This window comes from Ptiloglossa arizonensis, chromosome 3 (genome assembly GCF_051014685.1).
Source record: "Ptiloglossa arizonensis isolate GNS036 chromosome 3, iyPtiAriz1_principal, whole genome shotgun sequence".
Lineage (NCBI taxonomy): Eukaryota > Metazoa > Arthropoda > Insecta > Hymenoptera > Colletidae > Ptiloglossa > Ptiloglossa arizonensis.
The window spans coordinates 961,149-981,895 of record NC_135050.1 but is presented as its reverse complement, the minus strand read 5'-3'; the positions used below and the strand labels follow the sequence as shown (position 1 = coordinate 981,895).

Here is a 20,747-nt window from a genome sequence, read left to right as displayed (position 1 = left end):
ACACAACTGTTGAAAATTCTCCCACGAGAATGAGTTCCACTGCGGATAATCCTCGACGATTTTTGCTCGGACACGTTCAGCATGAGCTCAAACTCTCGTGTACGCGCTCGCGCGCATTTAACTCGCGTGCGGCCAATTATGCACCTCGTTATGCCGACATTACGCGTGATCTCTCTTTTGATCGAGAAATTGCGCCCGGGTTAATAACCCCTTCGGAACTTTGTGTAAGCGATTACATAAAATTTTTAGAAGACAAATGGACTATTAGCACGTAAGGACAAGTTCGGTGGCTCTCCGCGCGGTAGCCGTCTACGCAGCGTGGCCGAGTAACTTTTCGAAATACTTAATTCGTAATATATACGTGTAAGTGTAATTCGGTGATCGTTTCCTGCACGCTCGCCAAATTTACGATCGTTTAAAGAGCGACGGTTAACAATTATTCTCGACAAGACACGCTTTAATTGCAATCGCGGTGAGACACTTCGTGGTCGGTTTGTTCAACGTGCAACCGTTCGATGCACAACACGGGTGCAAACCACGGTTTCTTATCTCGATCGACGACGATACCGATGAGCGTCAGACTCGTGTAAAACTGGCTCGTTCGATCAATTTTCTCGCTTCTTTTTTTTTCATTGTAAAAAAAAGAAATACTACGACACTTCAATTTTGAACCACTGTAAATGTACGAACGAGTCGACGGATCTACACGAAACTTCGCGCACGTTCATCGAACGGTAGTATCGTTTTCAAGAAGGATAAAAAGACGAACCTAATAGCTCAATTTCTTATCGAACGACAAAACTTATCGAACAACCTATTAATTATAATTGTCGAGCGGGAAAACGAAACTCCGTTTAAGAAACGAAAAAGTAGCAAAGGATCGAGGACTCACCGTTTCTTCGGTCCACTGGCCACGGATGGCTCTACGACAAGCGACGATCCGAGATAAGTGTATCCTGAAACCGAAACAAAGGTGAACATTATTTTAAAGCGTCTATGCGAGCCGAAGAGTCGGCGTTGTGGAAATTGGATCGGGGAATTTCCTACTGGCGCTTTCCTTGGGTCTTTCTCGACCCGGCGCACCTTCCCAGTACATTCTTTTTCTATAATTAAAGTTTTCCTTGAATCGCGAAATTAAAAGCAGGAGTTTCAATACACTCGGGACATTTTTTATTCAAAGACTTTAAGCGTACAATAAGACTCCCTTGTAGTTGACCTACTTTGAAAGTTATACGAAATATCCATCGGGTCGTTGTTCTATTGCTTTGTTTTACTATAAATTGTGTTTTACTTTATTCATAGTTATTGTTAATAATAAATGTGTGCAACGATTAAGTAAATATGTACAATAGGAGAGAACGGTGTCGGTAGTAACACTTTGACTTTGGAACACGATTACGCAAAAGTTATTGCATTTATAACAAAAATTCTTGTACAAACGTGTTACCTAATTATCTGACATTGGATAATATCAAAGTAATATCCAAGATATTGATAAAAAATGGCAAGCGGAGAAAATGTTACGGAATAACACTGTACGGGGGACGACAGTAACGCAAGTTCAATTTTAAGAAATCGAGATATTTATTCAACTAAATTGTAATTAATTAGAAGCAAAAGGTTCTTTCTATCTCTAGTTGAATCCGTCGTGATAAAGCTTTACGAAACGGTAGCACAAATTCAAGGTTGCAAGCAAATTCTGTACGTGGATTTGTCTCTTCATTTTTTGTCGATAAAGTTTTCTTTCTCTTCCGATCTTCGTTAAAAATTTTGTTTTAAGCTCTGCAACCCATCGTTACAAGCATATTAGTATCTTCTTCTTCAACTTTTACTTTTTTTGCGTAAAAGTTGCAACGTTGCAACCGATCCCGACTGCCAGTGTTACAATCGCCCCCGACCGCACTTGTAAACTACAATTAAATATTTTCATTGACAACACGTTTATGAATGCTGACCGATGATCATCATTTCTTTAAGAAAGATCAAATTGAAGTTTCGAAGCAAGAAACAAGATTTTAACATTCGTTAAAAGAGTGTTTATATTATAATTTTAAAATAGCAAGAAAAGTTAAGTTTTGAATACCGTAGAGCTATTTTTTTAATTATACAGATGTTTATTTTGCATCTACATAAATGTGATAGATGAGTGTGTACCAAATGTCATTTTACGCTATATACCTGAAAACTTGTATCGATATTAATTATATATTTCGAAATATTTACTTTGAAAAAATTACACAAAATATCTCGAAGCAGATAATCCTTTAAATATGTACATAGATATATACAAACGTAACACGTAAAATACGTTTACGCTATATTAAATACTATTGATAAAGTAATACTCAATTTATAGTGCAACAAAGCGATAGAAACGTAGCAGTAATGAGAACGATGTGTCGTGAGATAGGGTAAAATGAATTATACATATTACATTTTACGTTTGTATATATGTATGTACATATATAAAAATGTAATATATATATATATATTACTCATTATTGCTACATATCTATAACTTTGCTCTACTATAAATTATGTTTTACTTAATTAACGGTTATTGCTAATAATAAATATACGTATGGCTACTATACACCGCTTCGGTGCATCTACCCGAGGAGATACGGGGACTTGATTTATACACGAATAGAAGAACGCTTTAAGGTCAATATCTTTTACACTTTCGAAGCGCCAGACCGTTACGCAATTAACATTAACGAACAATTATACCGACGCGATGCAACTATACCAGTAGCTCGAACGTTCTCATAGCATCGAGAGGGTAAAGAAATTAGTTCATTGGGTCAGCGCGGACAACCTGTTTGAAGCCGCGGTTTGTTTGAACTCTGACCCTGGCCGTGAGCGAACCGATGGGAGATTTTCCCATGGAAAAATACACCGTACACCGGTTTCGACTCGAGAAGAAGAACTCGACAGTTGCTTCCGGGTTTTGATTTGCACGTGTACACCGTCCAACGGTGCAAAAATCGTTGCAGTGATCCGGAGCTATCGCGTACCTTACTCGTATTCTAATCAGGATCAAGAGGTTATGTGAACGTATCCACGGTCATAGTTTCGCGCTTGCGAGTTTTTCGACACGGTCCGAGGGTCTCTGCGTATCTGCGCACACGCGTGCAAATATTTCCTTTTCCTAGGCGCCAGGTGTCTCCTACCAGTTACACTCGTCTAATTTTCCCTAACCAGTTTCTCTCCGAACGTGTTGGGGAAAAAAAAAAAAAAAAACAAAAACGAAAAGAAGCCTATAGAACGCATTTTTCTCGGCTCGTTGAAACGAACGATTTCGTTTATGGGATCGAATATTGTCAACAAAACTATCGTTCGTGGCTTTCAATTTTGAACCGTTACGTGCGCAGATTTGACGCGCACCTAATTGCGCGCGCACGTGTTGCAAACACGCACATGGCGGTTGGAACGTCTCGCGTTAGAACGAAAAGATAAATTCGAAACTTTGATCGGTTTCGGGACAAGAGATTCGAGGAAACCTTTCGTTTGCGTCGACACGAATGTCTTCTTTCGGATATCTACGTAATTTTTCTTACAAATGCGCTAACTTTTGCGTAATTGTGTTACCACTGACCACGCTCTCCCTTACTGTACATATTTATTTTATCATTCGCGTTGTACGGGAATCGAGATCGGCGTTAAAAAATCTAAACAAAATCCTGACAGGCGTGTAACTCCTTCGTCAGTTTCGCGAAAAGAAGAAAACGTAACGGAAATATCGCGGGAATTTTCGATTTTAAGATTCGATGAATGACTTTTCATCGCGCGTATGTTTCTCTTTATCCTTCCAATTGAAAAAAGAAAAACAAAAAAAAAAAAACGAAGACAAATAAACGATCGTGCAACGAAAAGTCGCGCGTATCTAGACCTAAATTCTAGCAGCGTGTGGAACGAATTTTCAACCTTCGAAACTGAACGAACTTCAATTACGCTTGGAAAACGATGAACCGAGACGTTTTTATTATTACGAGAGAACGACGTCGAAAGTTTATTACGCGTGTCGTTTAAAGAGAGCGTCAGATTCTCGATTACCGATAGAGAAGAAATGCATCGTGAAATCGTGCGAACATGGTTGCAAGATGTTGCGAGACGCGACAGCCGGTGATATAGTACTTACAAGGAGTTGGTCGAAACTTTGGCAACTATAAGCGCGTAGGAGGTAGACGCAACGTCGAGTGTGTATATTCGATCAAATTTGTTAACTCTGCTCGACCGGGTGTACCAATTTGATAAATTAACGCGTTCTTTGGAGGATATTAGCAGTTTCTTCGTTTACGTGGCTCGATGCTCGTAAAAACGCGATAACTTGCTGCGCGTTTGAATTCGCGAGGAGGGAAAAATCGTTCGGATTCGCGAGTTATATCAAAGTCGCTCGCCGACGAAGCGGTTCCTTGTTCGCGCGAATTAGTTACAGCCGGTTTGCGATAGAAGTACATAGGCCTGCGCAGGGTTTGCGATGTTCGCTGATCGTCGACGTACATCGATAACGATCTCGGCGCTTCGCGTTTTCGTACACGGTATACGCAATTTTTTTTCCTTTCCCCTTTTTCTTTCTTTTTTTTTCCTGAACAAGCTAAGCCTGCTTAAGAAAAACCGGGTAGATCTCTCCGCGAAGTACAATGGCGTGTGGCGAGTGGCGGAATTGTTCGCGAGGAGTCTATTAAATGCAGCAGAATGCTCTGTACAATGAGGGTATATAATATAACCTACCGGGCGGACTAGCTTGGAAATTCGAATGAATTAAAAATGCGTGTGTAAAACGTAAAGTGAAAGAGAGGAAGAAGAAGACGCCGTACGATGTCTCCCGGTAAGCACTTGAAAGCGAAAGAAGCGAAAGAGAAGCCCGAAGCAATAAAAGGAGGAAGTAGCACCTAAATGGCTACTTAAGTATATAGTATGTCCCGTGTCGAGTCTCCCCTCGAACGGTCCATCTCCCTGTAGCGGTAATATTCGTAAGTGTTTCTATGCACGAGTGTTCGGCCGAGTACAACAGGTTTCATGCGAAAGCCAATTCGCAACAAGGTGTGAAAGAGAAAGGGGGGAGGTACTACTCGACGAGGTTTTAATTCGATTCTTGTGTCGCGTTACGCGCGATGTGTGCTTTTACGCTCGATTTCACGCGCCTGGTATTTAGAAGGCTCGGGCCTCGCCGTATTCGCGACGAATAATTTCATTTCAACCGTAACTCTCGAGCAACGACGAATCGAATCGCGTCGAGATTCGTAGAAAGTTGCGATATTACCAAATAGTAGGACTCGTACGAAATACTCGGTCGATTTTGTAACGAGAGAACGTTGCACGAGTTACTATCGGTATCACCGACTTGGAATAATTATTTCCCTTCGTTGATCATCATTATCGCGTCCAACGATACAGTTTTCGTTTCGATCCTGCGTCAATAACCCGATGGAATTACGAATCGGAGCGATTCGTCGGTACGAACCGAACTCTGTACATTTTATTGAAAAATAATACCGAGCGGATAAACGTCGATCGGGACGCGAAGAAAAAAACGCGTTACCGGACGAGCACGATCGATAAACAGCAACCGGAAAAGGCTCTGGATCCCCGTTGAAAACAGGACACCCGTTATACGCCTAAAATATACCGGCATCTCGCATGGGGCGCGCTGCTAAGAAATGCAGAAACAGCAGTTGCTATGCTAGGTGGTACTCCCTACAAACACACGCATACTTGCACACGATACGCGTCGAGCCTCTCCTTCTTTCTAAGCACCGGTGAAATTCACGCATAAGAGGAACACGCGCACACACGCGCGCCCGCGCTCACGCGCACCGACTCGCGCACGCGCAAGCGCGCGAAGCTACGCACGGTTTACCCATCGTACACAGATTTCAGGGGTCGTACATTGCGCTGCGCGCGTCAGTGTGTTCGAGCAACGCACACACTGGTTCACGAGGGAGTAGAAAGAGCAAACTAGAAAAAAGAAGAGGAAAAGAGCGAGCGAGAGGAAGCGAAACAGCGGCAAATACGAGGGGTGTAGCAGTGGTGGTATTAGAACGGCAGCGAGAAGGGAATAGAGAAGAGGGAGTGGAAACGAGATAGGGAAGCCAGCGAGCACGAGGGACGACAAAGTGAAAGAAGGAACGAGAGAGAACGCGAGAGGGATGGAGCAACGGAGAAAAGGGACGAGAACGAGCGAGATAGAGAGAAAGAGAGAGAGAGAGAGAGAGAGAGAGAGAGAGAGAGAGAGAGAGAGAGAAAGAAGCTGTTCGAGCTAAGCGTAGCCGGGGTCTAGAAGCGAGTTTTTGGATCGAGTCAGTGTATGTGGGCAAGAGAAGAGTAGGTTAGCAGGCTCTCCCGAGGGAGAGGGTAATACTAGATTGTCCTGCTGAACGAGCAGGATGGCAAGTGCCTTTATAGTGGGTCAGTACTAGCCGGCACCCGGCTAGCAAACCTTCAAGGTCTCCTTAGTGCTCCTACCTCCTCCCTCCTCCCATCCCACCATCTTCCCTCCTTTTGCCTACAACGAAAACTGCCAGGTAGGTGAGGCCCAGCAAGCGAGAGCAAGCTTAGGAGAGCTATTCGGAGGTCGTCGCGCAACCCACCTAATATATATTCATTTTTTCTCTCTCTCCTTCCTTCAACCTCTTTCTCTTGCCCTACGCGTACCTTCCCTTTTCATTCTTCTTCTCTTCTTTGTTCCTCTTTCTTGCTACGTTTTACCGGTTCCTAACTTAAATCTCGTCAATTTCTGCTCGACGGAGGAACAACCGAACGAACGGTTCGAGTCCTCGAGTGATCGCGTTCGAATTAAAACATATTTCCACGGACACGGTGGTCCCGATGATACGACGATCCCTCGAGCTCGGTACCGCGTAAAAAGAAAAAGAAAAGAAAAAAAAAAAGAAAAAATGAGGGCTGGAGGGGGATGAAAAGTTACCGCGATCCACGGGAAGGATTACGAGGGGAGTTATCGCGTACGAGCTATCGGCTATCGACGTTTATTTATAACGCGACGGGTTTATTAATAGAACGCGTTCATTACGATACCCGACACCACCACCGGCGTAGGTAACGCAAGCTTTGTATCTGCCTTGCCGATGCAGCGGTTTCCCTATCTCGTCGCTTGATACGCTCGCGGACGGTTCTTCGATACACAAACCTAAGTACCCGGGAACGGGGGGAGGGGGAAGGTGTCGCTGCGTTCGCGTACGCGGCGATATTATTATTGTTCCAACGAATAACCCCGGACGCGCGTAACTCTCCATCGAAAATTTCGTTTTCCCGCGCAAATCGTGCAATCTCGTGGCCGTGAATTAGTTGGCGCGTTCGCGAGACCTCGACGTGCAACCGTAACATCGGAGATGTTGTTACAACGATAAGACACGCTGTACAGGATGACATAACACCGAAGAGTTTCTTACGCTGGTAAAAGAGGAAAGGAGGTAGAGATAAAGGGGGGGAGAGGAAAAGAGAGAGAGAGAGAGAGAGAGAGAGAGAGAGAGAGAGAGAGAACACCGGCTCCACGGGGAAGTAATAAAATATTTGGGTAGCGCTGAGCGGGAATGGGAATGGGAATGAGAACAGGTTCCTGTTGCGCATTCCAGGCCGATGCTGAATACCGATGCCTTGGACACGGCGGTTGGCACGGCTAGGTACATAAATTACTATTGAGTTACAACTCGCTAGTTTAGTCCCACGGAAATCCTTTGCATCGTGAGTCACGGGTCAAAATTGCCCGAAACCAACAGGCAATTTGGCGATTACGGTTTCCAACGAATCGTCGACGTTCGATCGCAAAATCTCGGTCCTCTAATTATCGAACGTTCGCCGAAATTCCCTGGACGTTTTTTCCGGGCTACAATTTGTCCGGGGAACAATGTTTGTCGTTCGATGATGCACCGCTACGAGCTTCCGGTAAAGAATCGCGTGCTTCCCTGACGAACGTTGCAATTATTTTATTACCTCTTTCGAGGAAGCATTTCGAGGGCGAGTAAATGGAGTTACGCTTCGAAGCGGGCACGAATATTACCTATTCCGTAGAAAAATTATTTGAGAGTATCGCGTGATTCAAGGTAATGCGTCTTTCCGTGGTTGCGAAACACACTATCGCGGTAACGATTAATTATCGGTCTTAAACGAACTAATTTTAGCACGGACGTTTCGACTCGGGGGTCGTGTTTTGACTCGTGGTATGGATCGTACGATCGCGTCTAAACGTAAAACTATTCGACGATGGAGGCAGAGCTTGTTCAAGACGATACGAAAAACTCGATAATAAAAGTAGAGCTTGTTCGAGACTGTACGAAACGTTCGGTAAGAAAAGCGGAACTCGTTCGAGAGTGCACTCTCTGATATCGCGCAACATCGGTAAGTCTTCCCGCGTGAACCAAGATCTCGGTAACGAACGCGCACGGCGGTGAAACATCTCGTAAAAATTTGAACGGCCGGGCACATGTTCTTCGTCGCGTAAATATTAGGTCCCGTTGATGAAGATACAGACGAACGTTGGTTAATTGAACGCGTAACGTATCCCTTTCTAATGGAGCGTAATTAAGCGCGATGTACGCCGACCCGTATTAATCTCCATTTCCCATCGGTGGGAAAAAAAAAGAAAAATTCCGGAGAAACGGGAACAGCGAAAGAAACGGTCGAAACTTTTCCCTTCCAGGAACGAGCGAAATTTATATCGCGCTCGCGCTAATAGCTCGATGGATGTTCCTTTTAGCGAATGAAGATAAATATCGCGCGTCATAAACAAGGCGTTAAATGTATTTCAGAAATAGTAAGGGATCCCGTGTCGCACGTGCCCACGGTATATCGCGAAAGATATCGATAGGGCTTGACACGCCGGTAAATAAAATTGGAGCAGTTAGTCGGTCGGAGCCACGCTCGTTTTCGGCCCGGGCAAAGAGTAAAGCAAAAATTGCTTCGGACTCGGTTGGCCTTGTGGCATACTTCTCTCTCTCTCTCTCTCTCTCTCTCTCTTTCTCGTCCTCCTCGATCCGGCTCTTCGTCTCTCTCGCGCCGACTCTCTCCTTTCCCGCTCTTTCTCGCACACCCTTGCGCCGCGCTCTCAGCGTGAGAGCGGCCACACAAAGAGAGCACGAGAAGCACAATGGATTACTTAGACGGGTAGGTTAGTTTGCCGAATGAAGCGAATGGGCCCACGCACGTTAAGATAGGTCCTGACTGAGAGAATGCACAGAAAGCGCGCCAAACGCAAAATCTCATCTTCGATGCAGTTTCCGTATAAGAAACACGTCTACGTCGGTTCCGATCGATCTCGATCGAAATCGCGACAACATTGCTCCGCGCTGTTTCTCCGAGAGTCGCGTACGCGCCGACTCGAAATATTCTTCCTCCGCGACGAACGCACTTTCCGGAACTGTGGCTGCACCTCCCGCACTCGCCACCAGAGGGAAACCGAAACTCGATCGCCGACCGTTTCCCGCAAGTTCCCGTACCATCTCCGATCGGTATATATACGATTCTTTACCGACTCTCGAACGTCCGAACGTACGATGCAGGGCCCGGTTCGTTCGCTCCCTTTTCCTTTATCATCGCACTTGGAAGTTGTTACAGAAAACAAACGGATGATCGAACACAAACGAACGGACAGACAGACAGACAGACAGACAGACAGGCGATCGGTTTTGTTCGTGACGTTCGACGGCTAACGGGGATAATTCCAGCGGAACTCGTGTCGAGCCGATAAATTTCGGCGCCAATTCGGCCACCACCGATTATCCAGAAACGAAAACGCGTGCGTGGCCATCACTGGTCACCACCACCGCGCGGTTTCTATATCTTTCTTTCGCGTCGCGGCGATAGCAATTCGCGGGCAAAATGTAAAAAAAAAAAAGAAAAAGAAGAAAAGAAGAACTTTTGCCACGTTATCTATCGCGGCGTATCAATCAGCTTTCGTCTCGCCAGTCGGCTGCGTCGGGAAGAAACAATTGGCTCGTAAATCTTGATTAAGCCGCGCGCAATGCAATTTTACTCCGCGGGGCAATGCATAATAAATGAATCGCGAAAGTCCCTTCCTGGGCGTGCATATATATGTACGCACTCGCAAATGAAACAAAAGAGTGTGCCGGGCAGTTCCTGCCTGCCGTGTCGAGGTCGAGGAAAGTCGTCGTTCAATTGTTACGCCGCAGTTTGATGCACTCTGCCGATCCCGCGGTATCTTATCGGAACGAGAAACATCGCGGTTGACCGACCGACCGGGTTCTCGAATTCGATTTTTCGACCCGAATGAAAACGAGAATATCGAAACGCGTCGTACGGGAGGAGAGAGAAAAATAAGCGAGCGAAGATACGACAACGTTTGATCGCGATCTCGAAGCTCGTGTCGTTTGTTCGTTCGAGGAGAGAGTATAAATTTCACTAATCGGTTCGCTAATCGGCAACGTTAAATCGACCGAACGATTTAATACGGTATCGCGCGATTTACGCGGTTAGTTTATTGGTTATTCGTACACGTACGAAGGTCCCTAGAGTTCTTCGTTCCCGAACGATGCGAGACGTTGTTCGTTCGCGTACATCGATGTAGGATTACTCGGTGAAATGCGCTAGACTCGATAACGCCTTTTATCGAACACCGGGCAAAGTTCAGAGTTTCACGTTTGTACAAAGTGGCTGGGTATTTCACGGATCCCCAGTGTAAGATGAAAGAAACGCACACACGCTCGCGGCCCGTATCTTCGGACGCCTCTATCTGAACGTAGTAAGTCGATTTTTCGAGGACGTGCATGTTGCTCCGCGTTATCTGCCTCATCGGCAACGGTCTGTGTTATACACACGTCGCATCGGGCAACGACGATCGGAGCATCGATTCTGTTCGTGGCGTTATCCGGCGTCTGTAAGTAGCGCGCAAGGTTCGAAAGATCAGAGACGTAATTAACGCTAGATTTGCCAACCAGTCGAAACGACTGGTTTCGACCGCTTTCGCGATCAATTTTACTTTCAATTGCACGCCACGTTTCCCGAAAATGTTACGATTTTTCTATTCTACGCGCGCGATCGATTACGCAAATTCTTCTTTCTCCTCATGGATCGATTCTCTTTCAGACGTATACAAGGTGTATCTCGTATACGCGACTAATATCAATTTCGATCTACGGTCGAAACGTTCGTTTTTCGCTCGATGCGCGAGGCGGTTGGATGCATCGAGGGACGGTTGTTGCAAGATAGAATCGAATTCAATTTTAAGCGGGCATTGCGCGCGTTCGTGACGAACCTAAGCTCGGACTACCGATGTCGTCGAACGACAAGTCGCGAGAAAGAATACGGAATTATACGAGATCGCGCCTACTGGTCGAACCCTTCTTACGGAGGGACTGAACGGTTCGGTACAATACGGACCCAACACTGTCTTCGTTCTTCTCGTTGCAACGCTTTTGTAACTCGAGTCGTTTAATTCGATCACGGTTTCGACGGACGAAAAAGAAATGCACCATTGGAAAGAATAGATCGAATGCTCCGCGACTCGAAGAAATAGCACGCGACTGAACAGTTCGGTCGATGGGTACGAGCCTAACATTGTCTCGATTTTTCTCGAGCAACGCTTCTATGGCGCGGGTCGTTTATTTCGGCCACAGTTTCGATGGACAAAAAAGAAACGCGCCAATGGAAAGAAGAGGCGCAGGAAACCAGCGAACAGCAGAAAGAGACCAGGGCTCCGTTCGTAGATTAAATCACTCGGTCACTTTTCTTTCGGGGAGCCGACCGGGACAAAGGACGGCGTTTCTCGGAAGAGTCTCGGTCCGAGGTTTGAGAATTAAAATAATATCTGCTCGTTCGGAGATTAATGGCGCCATGCCGATGCAATTTTTCTACGATGAGTTGCCGCGCCCTTCTCCTTGTTTCGTTTCGATGCTCCCCGTTAGTGGCTCTGCCGCGTACGCGTACCATCGAAGGTTTCTTTACGATCGAATTCGTACGAACGATCGAATTCCTGAGGTTTTCAGCCCGGACCGTTTAACGAAATCTATATCTTATCGCTCGGGCCAAATCGAAACGAAAGAGTACCAGGAACTATGGACGGTACACCTACAATTAGGTTTCTACGTCTCTGGACCATTGATGCGCGTTGAGAGATATCCTATTCTTTTTTACATTTTATATTCCATCGAAGAACTTTTGCAGGGAGCACCGACCTCGCGAGCTCTTAAAGAAAGTACAGACCTAACGGACATTTGCAGATTACAAACCTAATGAACTTTTGCAGAGACTACAAACCTGACGAGCTTTTAAAAAACGTACAGACCTAATGAGCTTTTACAGAGGGTACGGAACTAACGAGCTCTTGCAAAGACTATGGACTCGACGAGGTTTTACGGATACCGTACACTTAACGAGCTTTTGCAGTCGACTAGAAGGAGACCAGAAATCTGACGAGATTTTAAAAAAAGTACAGACCCAACGAGCTTTGGCAAAGACTACGGACCTAACGAGCTTTTACAAATAGTACGAACCCGACGAGCTTTCGCAGAGATTGTATATCCAAAAGTCTGGTTTCGCGTGACATAAACGACCTTCGATACCGTGACATCGAATGCCACTTGTATTTGTCATCGTGAACGTTTTAAATATTTGCGTTCTCGTAACGCTCCACCGTGTTAGAACCCGCGACTTCACGTCACGTGAAAACGAACCTCAACGTCTCGTTTCGCTACGAGTGGATACGTAAATCGAGTTGTTCCCAACGATCAAACGACAACGTCGTGTGACAGGTTGTACGACAACCCTCGCCCGCTTTACGATTATCGTACGAACGGTCGTACGTATCAAAATTATACAACTTATCGTACGATAAATCATTTACGTCCACGGGGCCCCTGTTGCGCGCGTGCCGTGCATCTTCGCCGCACACGACGCTGTCAGCGAAAGGACTGCTCCCGATTCGTGGAAAAGAAAAAAAAAAAAAAAAAAAAACAGTTTCGTAAAATCGCGTCGACGAAATGCGAAATCACCGTGAGCCCCGTTTAGTACACGACGGAGGCAGGTGCGAACTAGCTGTTCGTGCCTGTTCCTTCTCTCTTCAGCCTACCGATCTTCTTTTCCTTCTGTCCTTCTCGCTTATCCTTCGATGGGTACGTCGTTGTCCGGTTCATTGACACCTGTCGAAAGATTCGGGTTTCTCTCTTCGTACCTGACAATTACGCGCACGTGGGCCCAAGCAGATTCGTTGCCGTCGCAACTGGCGGACGTTCCTCGTCTCTCTCTCTCTCTCTCTCTCTTCATTTTTTTACTGCCCGTCGTAAAGATTTCGAGCGAGCCCCAAGGGGAACCGGTGAATGAAAATCGCTTTGTTGATAATTTATCGAACTTGACGCGCTTCCCGAAAAGCTTCGCAGCGAGATTCGTCGCGGAACGATGGAATTCGTCGAAATCAACCGCTCTCTAATTAACGGACTCGTGTCTAGCGACGAACGTCGAACGTTAACGCGCCAATAAGAATTAACGGGATAGGATCGCCCGGTTTTCTATATCGACTTTTCGAGAAATTACCGTGTTCGAATCGTACGTAGCGTCTCGTTGCAACAGGGACCCCGATAGGATGTAACGATTTATTCTGCTTTTCGTGCGTCGAATCGCAAACATTTCTGTCTCGGAGTCGTTCTTCGCGAATTGCAACGCCACGGTGCAATGCGCAGAGCGATTCTCTCTACCAACGAAAAGCAATAGCTACGCGCGATCCGCTCGAAGGTAACACTTTACTGCGTTAAAAGACGATACCGCGGTCGATGACGCGGATACGGTATCGGTTTTTCAGGTTGCTATAATGTTACGATCGGATGGATCGCAGCTACCGTTTTTTGGGATCTGTTTTGATCAGTGTGTCGCGTACGCGTGAAATACTTTACTCTCGTGGCACACTTGTACGCTCGATACTTTACTTCATCAAACACGTCCAGCTCTCGTAGCGTTCAATTCGGTGAACGTGCGTATTTTACTTTCTTTTACTTTACTTTATATTACTCGATTTTCTTTTCGTTTAATTTACCTTTTTTTTTATTTTACTCGACTCGACTCGACTTTCTTTTACTTTACTTTATTTTGCTTTACGTAAACACGTTCACAGGGTTCGTAGTACCCAATTCGATGAACGTGAACCCGCGTCCATAGCGTGCACGCCTATCGATCATTGAACGCGTATGCACGCTCGTATCGAAATGGTTAAACGGCATAGACGCGACGATTTCTTCTACGAGGAATATTTAGCACGGGAGTGCACCGAATCGTCAAACGTCGTTGCAACGACAGTCGTAAAAATGATTGCAGGCGAAATCGTTACGCGTCCCATTGCGGTCCCTTGCAATCGTCCCACTGCCGTGGAGCGACGAACACGCGACGTAAGGCGTCTTCGCTCGCTCGTTACAAATAGGAGTTACGTAAGCAGGACTCGAGGACCGACATCGCATAGAAAAACCCGGTGTCCGATAACGATGGGGAACGATAAAGAGGGCAGAGCATCTAGTTTTCCATTGGAAAAGTTACGACAAGGAAAGTGTTCATCGCGTTGCTTCGAACGAGAGATAGCCAGCGCGAGCGGATAGGGAAGCGTTGCGATACCGTGAAACGCGAAGCAGTCTCGCTCGATCGAAATCTAGCAGCGGTAACGTTATTATTTACACGCGAGTCAACGGCCGGGTATCTAAAACAAACACGTGGCTTCAAAGGTTCCTCGACGCGAACAGAGGCTACAAAAGACGAAGACAATGTACATTAGACGGAGAAAAATGCCCACCGCGTGGGAGGCCAACGAGGATATAGAGAATTGCCCACGAAGAATATAGACGCACTCGAAATAGAGTTCTTTGGATAATTTCTTGTACAAACGTCGTTTCGTCCTCGTACTTTTGCGATCAGTTACGAAACGACGATTCGCGATTCGAACGAGTCGAACTTGTTAGAAATATACAAAAATCTTCGGACGTGGAATCAAATTTTCTCGATAAATGAATTTTTATAACGCAATTCGTACGAATTCGATTCGGTTTTGCATCAAGATGATGCATCGAAGGGATTGTTCGAACTCTGCGATAAGTCGTTGGTTGTTCGAATTTCATTGAAAAAGTATCGCGTTCAATTTATTTAACGGTGCATTCGTATCTCGCGATAGTCGGTTCGTTCCTTGTCCCAAGATCGTATATTCGGATCGGTTAATGAAAGCGGATGGCTAGACGAAAAAGAAGACGGGAAAAGAGACACCACGCACTCTCTTTTCGCTGCTCTAAAGATAGCACTTCCTTCCTTCTTGCAGGCGCGCAAGCACTTTTTACGCTTAAACTGTACATTTGTGTCGGCGTTGAACCGAGTTCTTTTCACCGTTGCTCTCAACTTGAACGACCGGCCAACCGAATTTCGCTTTATACAAAACAGATCCATCCGAAACGAAAAGGACGTTGGAAATCTTTGTAATTTTTTACGCAATCCTCGAAAGAGCTCGCGACTGTAAAATATACTCGATCGGAGAACGTAAACGTGAGCCGTATCTTGTTCGAAATTCCTTGTAGAATATCGAAGCGGGAAACTTTTAAAGAGCAGAGTCGAGATACGTAGTTATATCGTAGTTTCGAGCAACAAGTAGAACCTCGTTCTATTTTATCCTCTCTAAGAGACGCGATAAAGTTTTGGACTTGGCGGTCGTTGGTAGGGGCAGATACCGATTGATAATTTTCTGATACGAAATTTATTGCATACGTCGAACGAGCGGTACCGAGAAATAAAAGTCGGGAAACAAATTAAACGATCGACAGTTACAATTAATACACACGAAAGAACATCGAGAACCGGTGTAACATCGTAGTAAATTTCAACCGTTTCGATTAAAATGAAACGCGTGTTCTCTATACGTATACGTATTCTTAGGTACGGCGTGTAGTAGATCGATAAGATGAGATTTGAAAACTGATAACAGTAGTAATAACGTGTGACACGATCTAGAGAAATTTTCGCTATCGTAACGAGATCGAGTATGTTAAACATAGGATTATTTTTCTTTAATTTAAATCGATATTATTATCAACCTCGAGGCTCGCGAATGCCCGAGGAGAAGCCGAATCGTAAACTTCCATCAGTATTGTCGGTTACCGGTGCACTGTTAACAGGTAACTTTTTTCGGGGGCAGGTGGTCCCGAAACAGGCACGCGACAAATCAAGCTGGCCAACCCGTGGACAACTGCGAAACTGCGATTAAAAATATACACATTCTCTTCTCCTTCAACCGTCCCGATCGGCATTGAATAAACGCGCAGTTTTAAAAGTCTAGAAAAAAAAAAAAAAAGAGAATAGACTAAAATTACGAGACGGTTGCTCCGCGATCCAGTCGAGTTACTACGTTACATAAATATTATTATATCGCGATACCGAGCCTACCCTTCAATCGTGCAAATTGAATAAATTCGGTTCCAGTTTTGTAATTTCCTAAAAAAAAAAAAAAAAAAAAAAAAAACACGATAATTTTTTAATTTGAGCAACGAGCCCATAATTCGCACGAAATGGAAGCATTAAATGACGTATACTTGATTATTCATCGGTGAATTAATACCGATTCTTGTACTCTCGTGTAGTCTAACCGCGACTAGCCTTAGTTAAGTTGGTCTAAAACGTAACACAACCCACCAAACTAGTTCTGTACTCAGCGGTAACGTTCTCCGCGCACGGCATTGTATCCAAGGATCGGCCCCGCATACATATGTACCCCTGCTGCAGGAGCAACGACTGAGCCTTCTGTATTGCTAACGAAATAGAGGGAGAAACTATTCCCTATGAATCGCTCCAATATTCGTACCGCGCCTCTTTCTTGCAACCCGGCTTCTAAGCAAACCGACCGCTCTTCTTTTGGTTTGGTGTTCGTTGTTACATTTTATGCGAACGTAACATTTTCAAACCGATCGTTCTACACCCGGGAACTTTACAAAAGGATTCCAACAATTTCGTAACGCGTAATTTTTTATACGAAAATTTTTCGTTCGATTTTTATCATACGAAAAGAAAAAGAACGATCAAAATTTCAAGTAATTATTTCCCAATTGGTCGAAACGAAAGCAAAACGTTACGCGTCTCGTTTTCGCGCGATTTAGAGCGTTACACTGATCGGCACCTCGCAAGTAAAGGACTATCACGAACCTAACAGTCATTTGTCTTGTCGCTTGTTCGACACGAAACGAATCGCTTTGCAATTACATTCACAAATGGCCTTGTTATCCAGCCGCGCCAAGACGGTTTAAACGTTCTCGAGAATTCTAAAGAGTGCTCCTCGCACTTACCAAGTTATTAGTTTATCTCGTCGAAAGATCGATCGTATCGACGATATCGATTACTGGTACAAACACGTGGAAAATAATTCAACCGCAACGAACGCGCGTATATACCACTTACGGGGCCATCGTCGGAATTTATGATCCGAATTTACCTGATTAGCATGGCCGTCCTATGTGACGAGTATGACTAACCGATTTCGACGGCCACGTTGAGATGAAGTCGACGGTATTTCACGATGTAAATTTTAACCTCGACGCGGAGAGGCAACAGGGAATCATACGTCACGCATATGGACGCGACCTTGACCACGTTTTTTTGGGCGGGAGAATCGCCAACGTGTTGATCGTGAGTCGGCTGTAGTCAAGTATCGATTTAATTTCTCGTCGACGAAGACGAAATTGAGTACGGCGGGTCAAGATTTACGAGAGTGACGTTCCACGAGAGAGAAGCAAAAAAAGAGAGAGAAAAATGGCCGTCGCGAATTTTCGGAACAATTTTCCACGTTGCGCGCGTCGAAACGAATCGTCGTTTACCAGAGAAAATGGTACTTCGTTTGACTAATGCAGTCGCCGGTAACCAATTGATCACAGGGGCCCTCTCCTCGGCTCGTTTCGTCGAACGAAATTCAATTAACGCGTTTTAAGCCGGTAACCCGTTTTCGGGAAAGAAGTTTGAACGTTATACCGGTTAGACGATTAAATTTTAATCGATATCGTTTAATCGTTATCGGTAGCACAATTCTGTTGCGACTACTTCTTTTTCTTTTCTTTTTATCCTTTCTCTGTACTCGAATTACTATTGCCGACTGGCACGAACCCGGTAATCATATCGATCGACGACAATACGTTGGTCGACGTGAGCGATTATCAAACTTATCTCAAAGGCGAAACCCACACGCGTGACCTTGCCGGTATAACAGGCATCGCCATCTTGCCGATGCGTGCGCCTCTCTCACCACGTGGATAAGTTTTCCACACGACACGAGCATTCGTAGAGCCGACCGCTCGCGTCGAGCTAAGGCGAATTCGAACAGCAACGTTTGTTTCAATGGAAACACGTTGTCGCGATCGAACGAGAATATATGCCATCGTTCAGTTACGACGATGCAAACGAATCTACGAAAAAGTTCGCTTACCGTGATCGTTACGCGGAGAGTAATGAATGAAATTTGAAAGATGCTATTTCGGCGGAAGTATTTTTTGAGGTCGAGCGCAGGGGCTCTCAGACGCACAGACAATACGCAGTGGTTCTTTCAAAGTACAATGGTTTACGAACCGATACTTCGTACGAGAAATTTTCTGGCCGCACAGTGTATCGACAATCCGCTCTCGATGCTCGATGCGATTGAATCCACCATGAAAATCGGACAATCAACGTTATGGTACGGTACGATACGATACGATACGATCGTCTTTTCATCGCGGAATACAATTGACAATCGATTGTCCGAATGACAGCACGATCTTGTCAATCGCCCATGTTAGGTTATTGGTAAAAAAATACATAATAATAATAATAATAATAATAATAATAATAATAATAATAATAATAATAGTAGTAGTAGTAGTAGTAGTAGTGGTAGTAATAGTAGTAGTAGTAGTAATATATAATGGCGCGATTGTAATAAATAATTGCATAAGTTGGACAGGATTGTTTATACACAGGATATGTTCGACCGTAGCAGGGGAAATTAATGTAATTATGTACAAGAAATGGTGTAAAGCGTATATGTACAAACGTGCAAATGTGTATATTTCTACTCGAAACGTCTTACAAGCTAGTGAAAAAAAGCATCTAAAAGCATTGGCAATCCGTACGCGCGTGTAGACGAGGCTCGTTATGTACAAGTGTCTACCGTGCGCGCGAATTGCGTAAAGCGGTAAAAGCATTTGTTATATTCTAAACGATCAAGCCTTCTAAATCCATGTGTCACCCGTTGCGATGGTTCTCCGTCGTTCAGTCATCGAAACCGAGCGCAGGTCCCTGTGAATAGCAGCAGCAGTAAAACATAGCAATATACAGCAGCGTGATAAAAGCAGCGTTGTTCGATTCGTTCGTATCGGCGTATTGGGAACAACCGATAGGAGATTCGTACAAATAGCGAACCGATCTATCCAGCATTATCTCGTTCGTTGATTTTCAACTCACCGTTAAGTTTGTCTATCGCGCGATCTGCCACGGATTGATCGGTGCAGTCGACGAACGCGTAGCCTCCTCGTTTGACCAGAATCGTCGTACACGACAAATTGTGATCCTGGAAGAGTTGCCTGAGGGCACTCTCGTTACAATCCGACGGCAGATTGCCCACGTAGAGCTTCGACATGCTGGTTGGCTCGCTCTTGGACGCTATGGTGGCAGCTTTTCCGAGATACGTCTCGGTCACGTGGTTTGAAATATTTGCAACTCAGTGGCACGCGGCTGACCGAACGATCGCTGGCAATGCCGTTCACACGCCAACGAGGACGATGATCACGACGCGAAAACGGAAGACGACCGAATATTTCACACCACGAGATCCCGTGTGGGCAAGGGGGGAAGGGGGCGTAGAATTCACCGACAGAAACCGTAGGACGAATTCGACGAATACGACAACGACGACGACACACCGCACGCTTCGACACGTCGAGGATCGTAACTGTCCTTCGTGCAGGGCGAAAAACACGTACCGCGGCGCAGACGACAACGACGACGACGTTGGTGTTCCTGCTATCACGCAAGAGGAAACGGACACGAGAGAGCGTGCTTTCGTCGGGGTCTCCTCTATTGCTTTTTATCTGGTTATTGTCTCGGTATTCCGACAAATACTATTGTCTTTCTCGCGTAATACTCGGCGTGATTTTCGCGCTTGTACACCAAAACGAAAGAGGCACAGGAGGTATTTCGTGACTTCTTGGACGATCTTCTCAGCGTTTCTGTCCGCGCTGTCTTTTGTTTCTTCCTTTCTTCCTTTCCTTCCGAACGGCTGTCTATTTCCCGCTCGCTTCGCGATACAACGACTCTCTGTCACGTCGACTCGGCACCGATAGTACACAAACCTGGCGTGCTTCCGGTGGCAGTGGATGTCCCTTGGACCCAGCTCGATCACACAAACCGACGAGGATGACTGCGACGACCGATCAGACGGACCACGACGACGACCGTGTCTTCTCAGAAACGACTCTTCAACTTTTTTAAGGTTAAGGGACGCGCGTTGACCGTTCTCTCGACGATTCGCCGTGTACTCGGCAACACTCCTCTCTCTCTTTCTTTCTTTCTTTCTTTCTCTCTTTTTCTCTCTCTCTCTCTCTCTCTCTCTCTCTCCTCGCCTCTCCTTGCGACGACGACGCACCTTCCTACCAGGCTCTTCTCTCTTTGGCTAGACCACGATACGACGTCTGAGGGGCTCGCTCATTCGGCGTTTTCCTTCTCCCTCTTTTTCGCGGTATTTCGCCATATCTCTGTCGCTCCTTCGCTATTTCGCGTGCCCCGCCGGCGGGGACGGGGAG

The 20,747-nt window shown here is 45.5% G+C and overlaps 1 protein-coding gene across 1 annotated transcript; it reads right to left on the bottom strand.

The window, feature by feature from the left end:
- Positions 1-888: 888 nt before the first annotated feature.
- On the bottom strand, positions 889-19,585 carry LOC143144059 (insulin-like growth factor 2 mRNA-binding protein 1). Its single transcript, XM_076306064.1, has 2 exons — positions 19,411-19,585; positions 889-956 (listed from the first exon to the last, which is right to left on the bottom strand). Exons 1-2 carry the CDS (start codon positions 19,583-19,585, stop codon positions 889-891), a joined length of 243 nt encoding a protein of 80 aa, XP_076162179.1.
- Positions 19,586-20,747: the final 1,162 nt, after the last annotated feature.

What these genes read in the sequence shown, in the direction of transcription:
- LOC143144059 (XM_076306064.1), bottom strand. Translation starts at nt 19,585, where the DNA reads ATGTCGAAGCTCTACGTGGGCAATCTGCCGTCGGATTGTAACGAGAGT. An exon ending in CGCGATAGACAAACTTAACG is followed by an intron (nt 957 to 19,410) that starts GTGAGTTGAAAA and finishes TTTCGGTTTCAG; the next exon opens with GATACACTTATCTCGGATCG.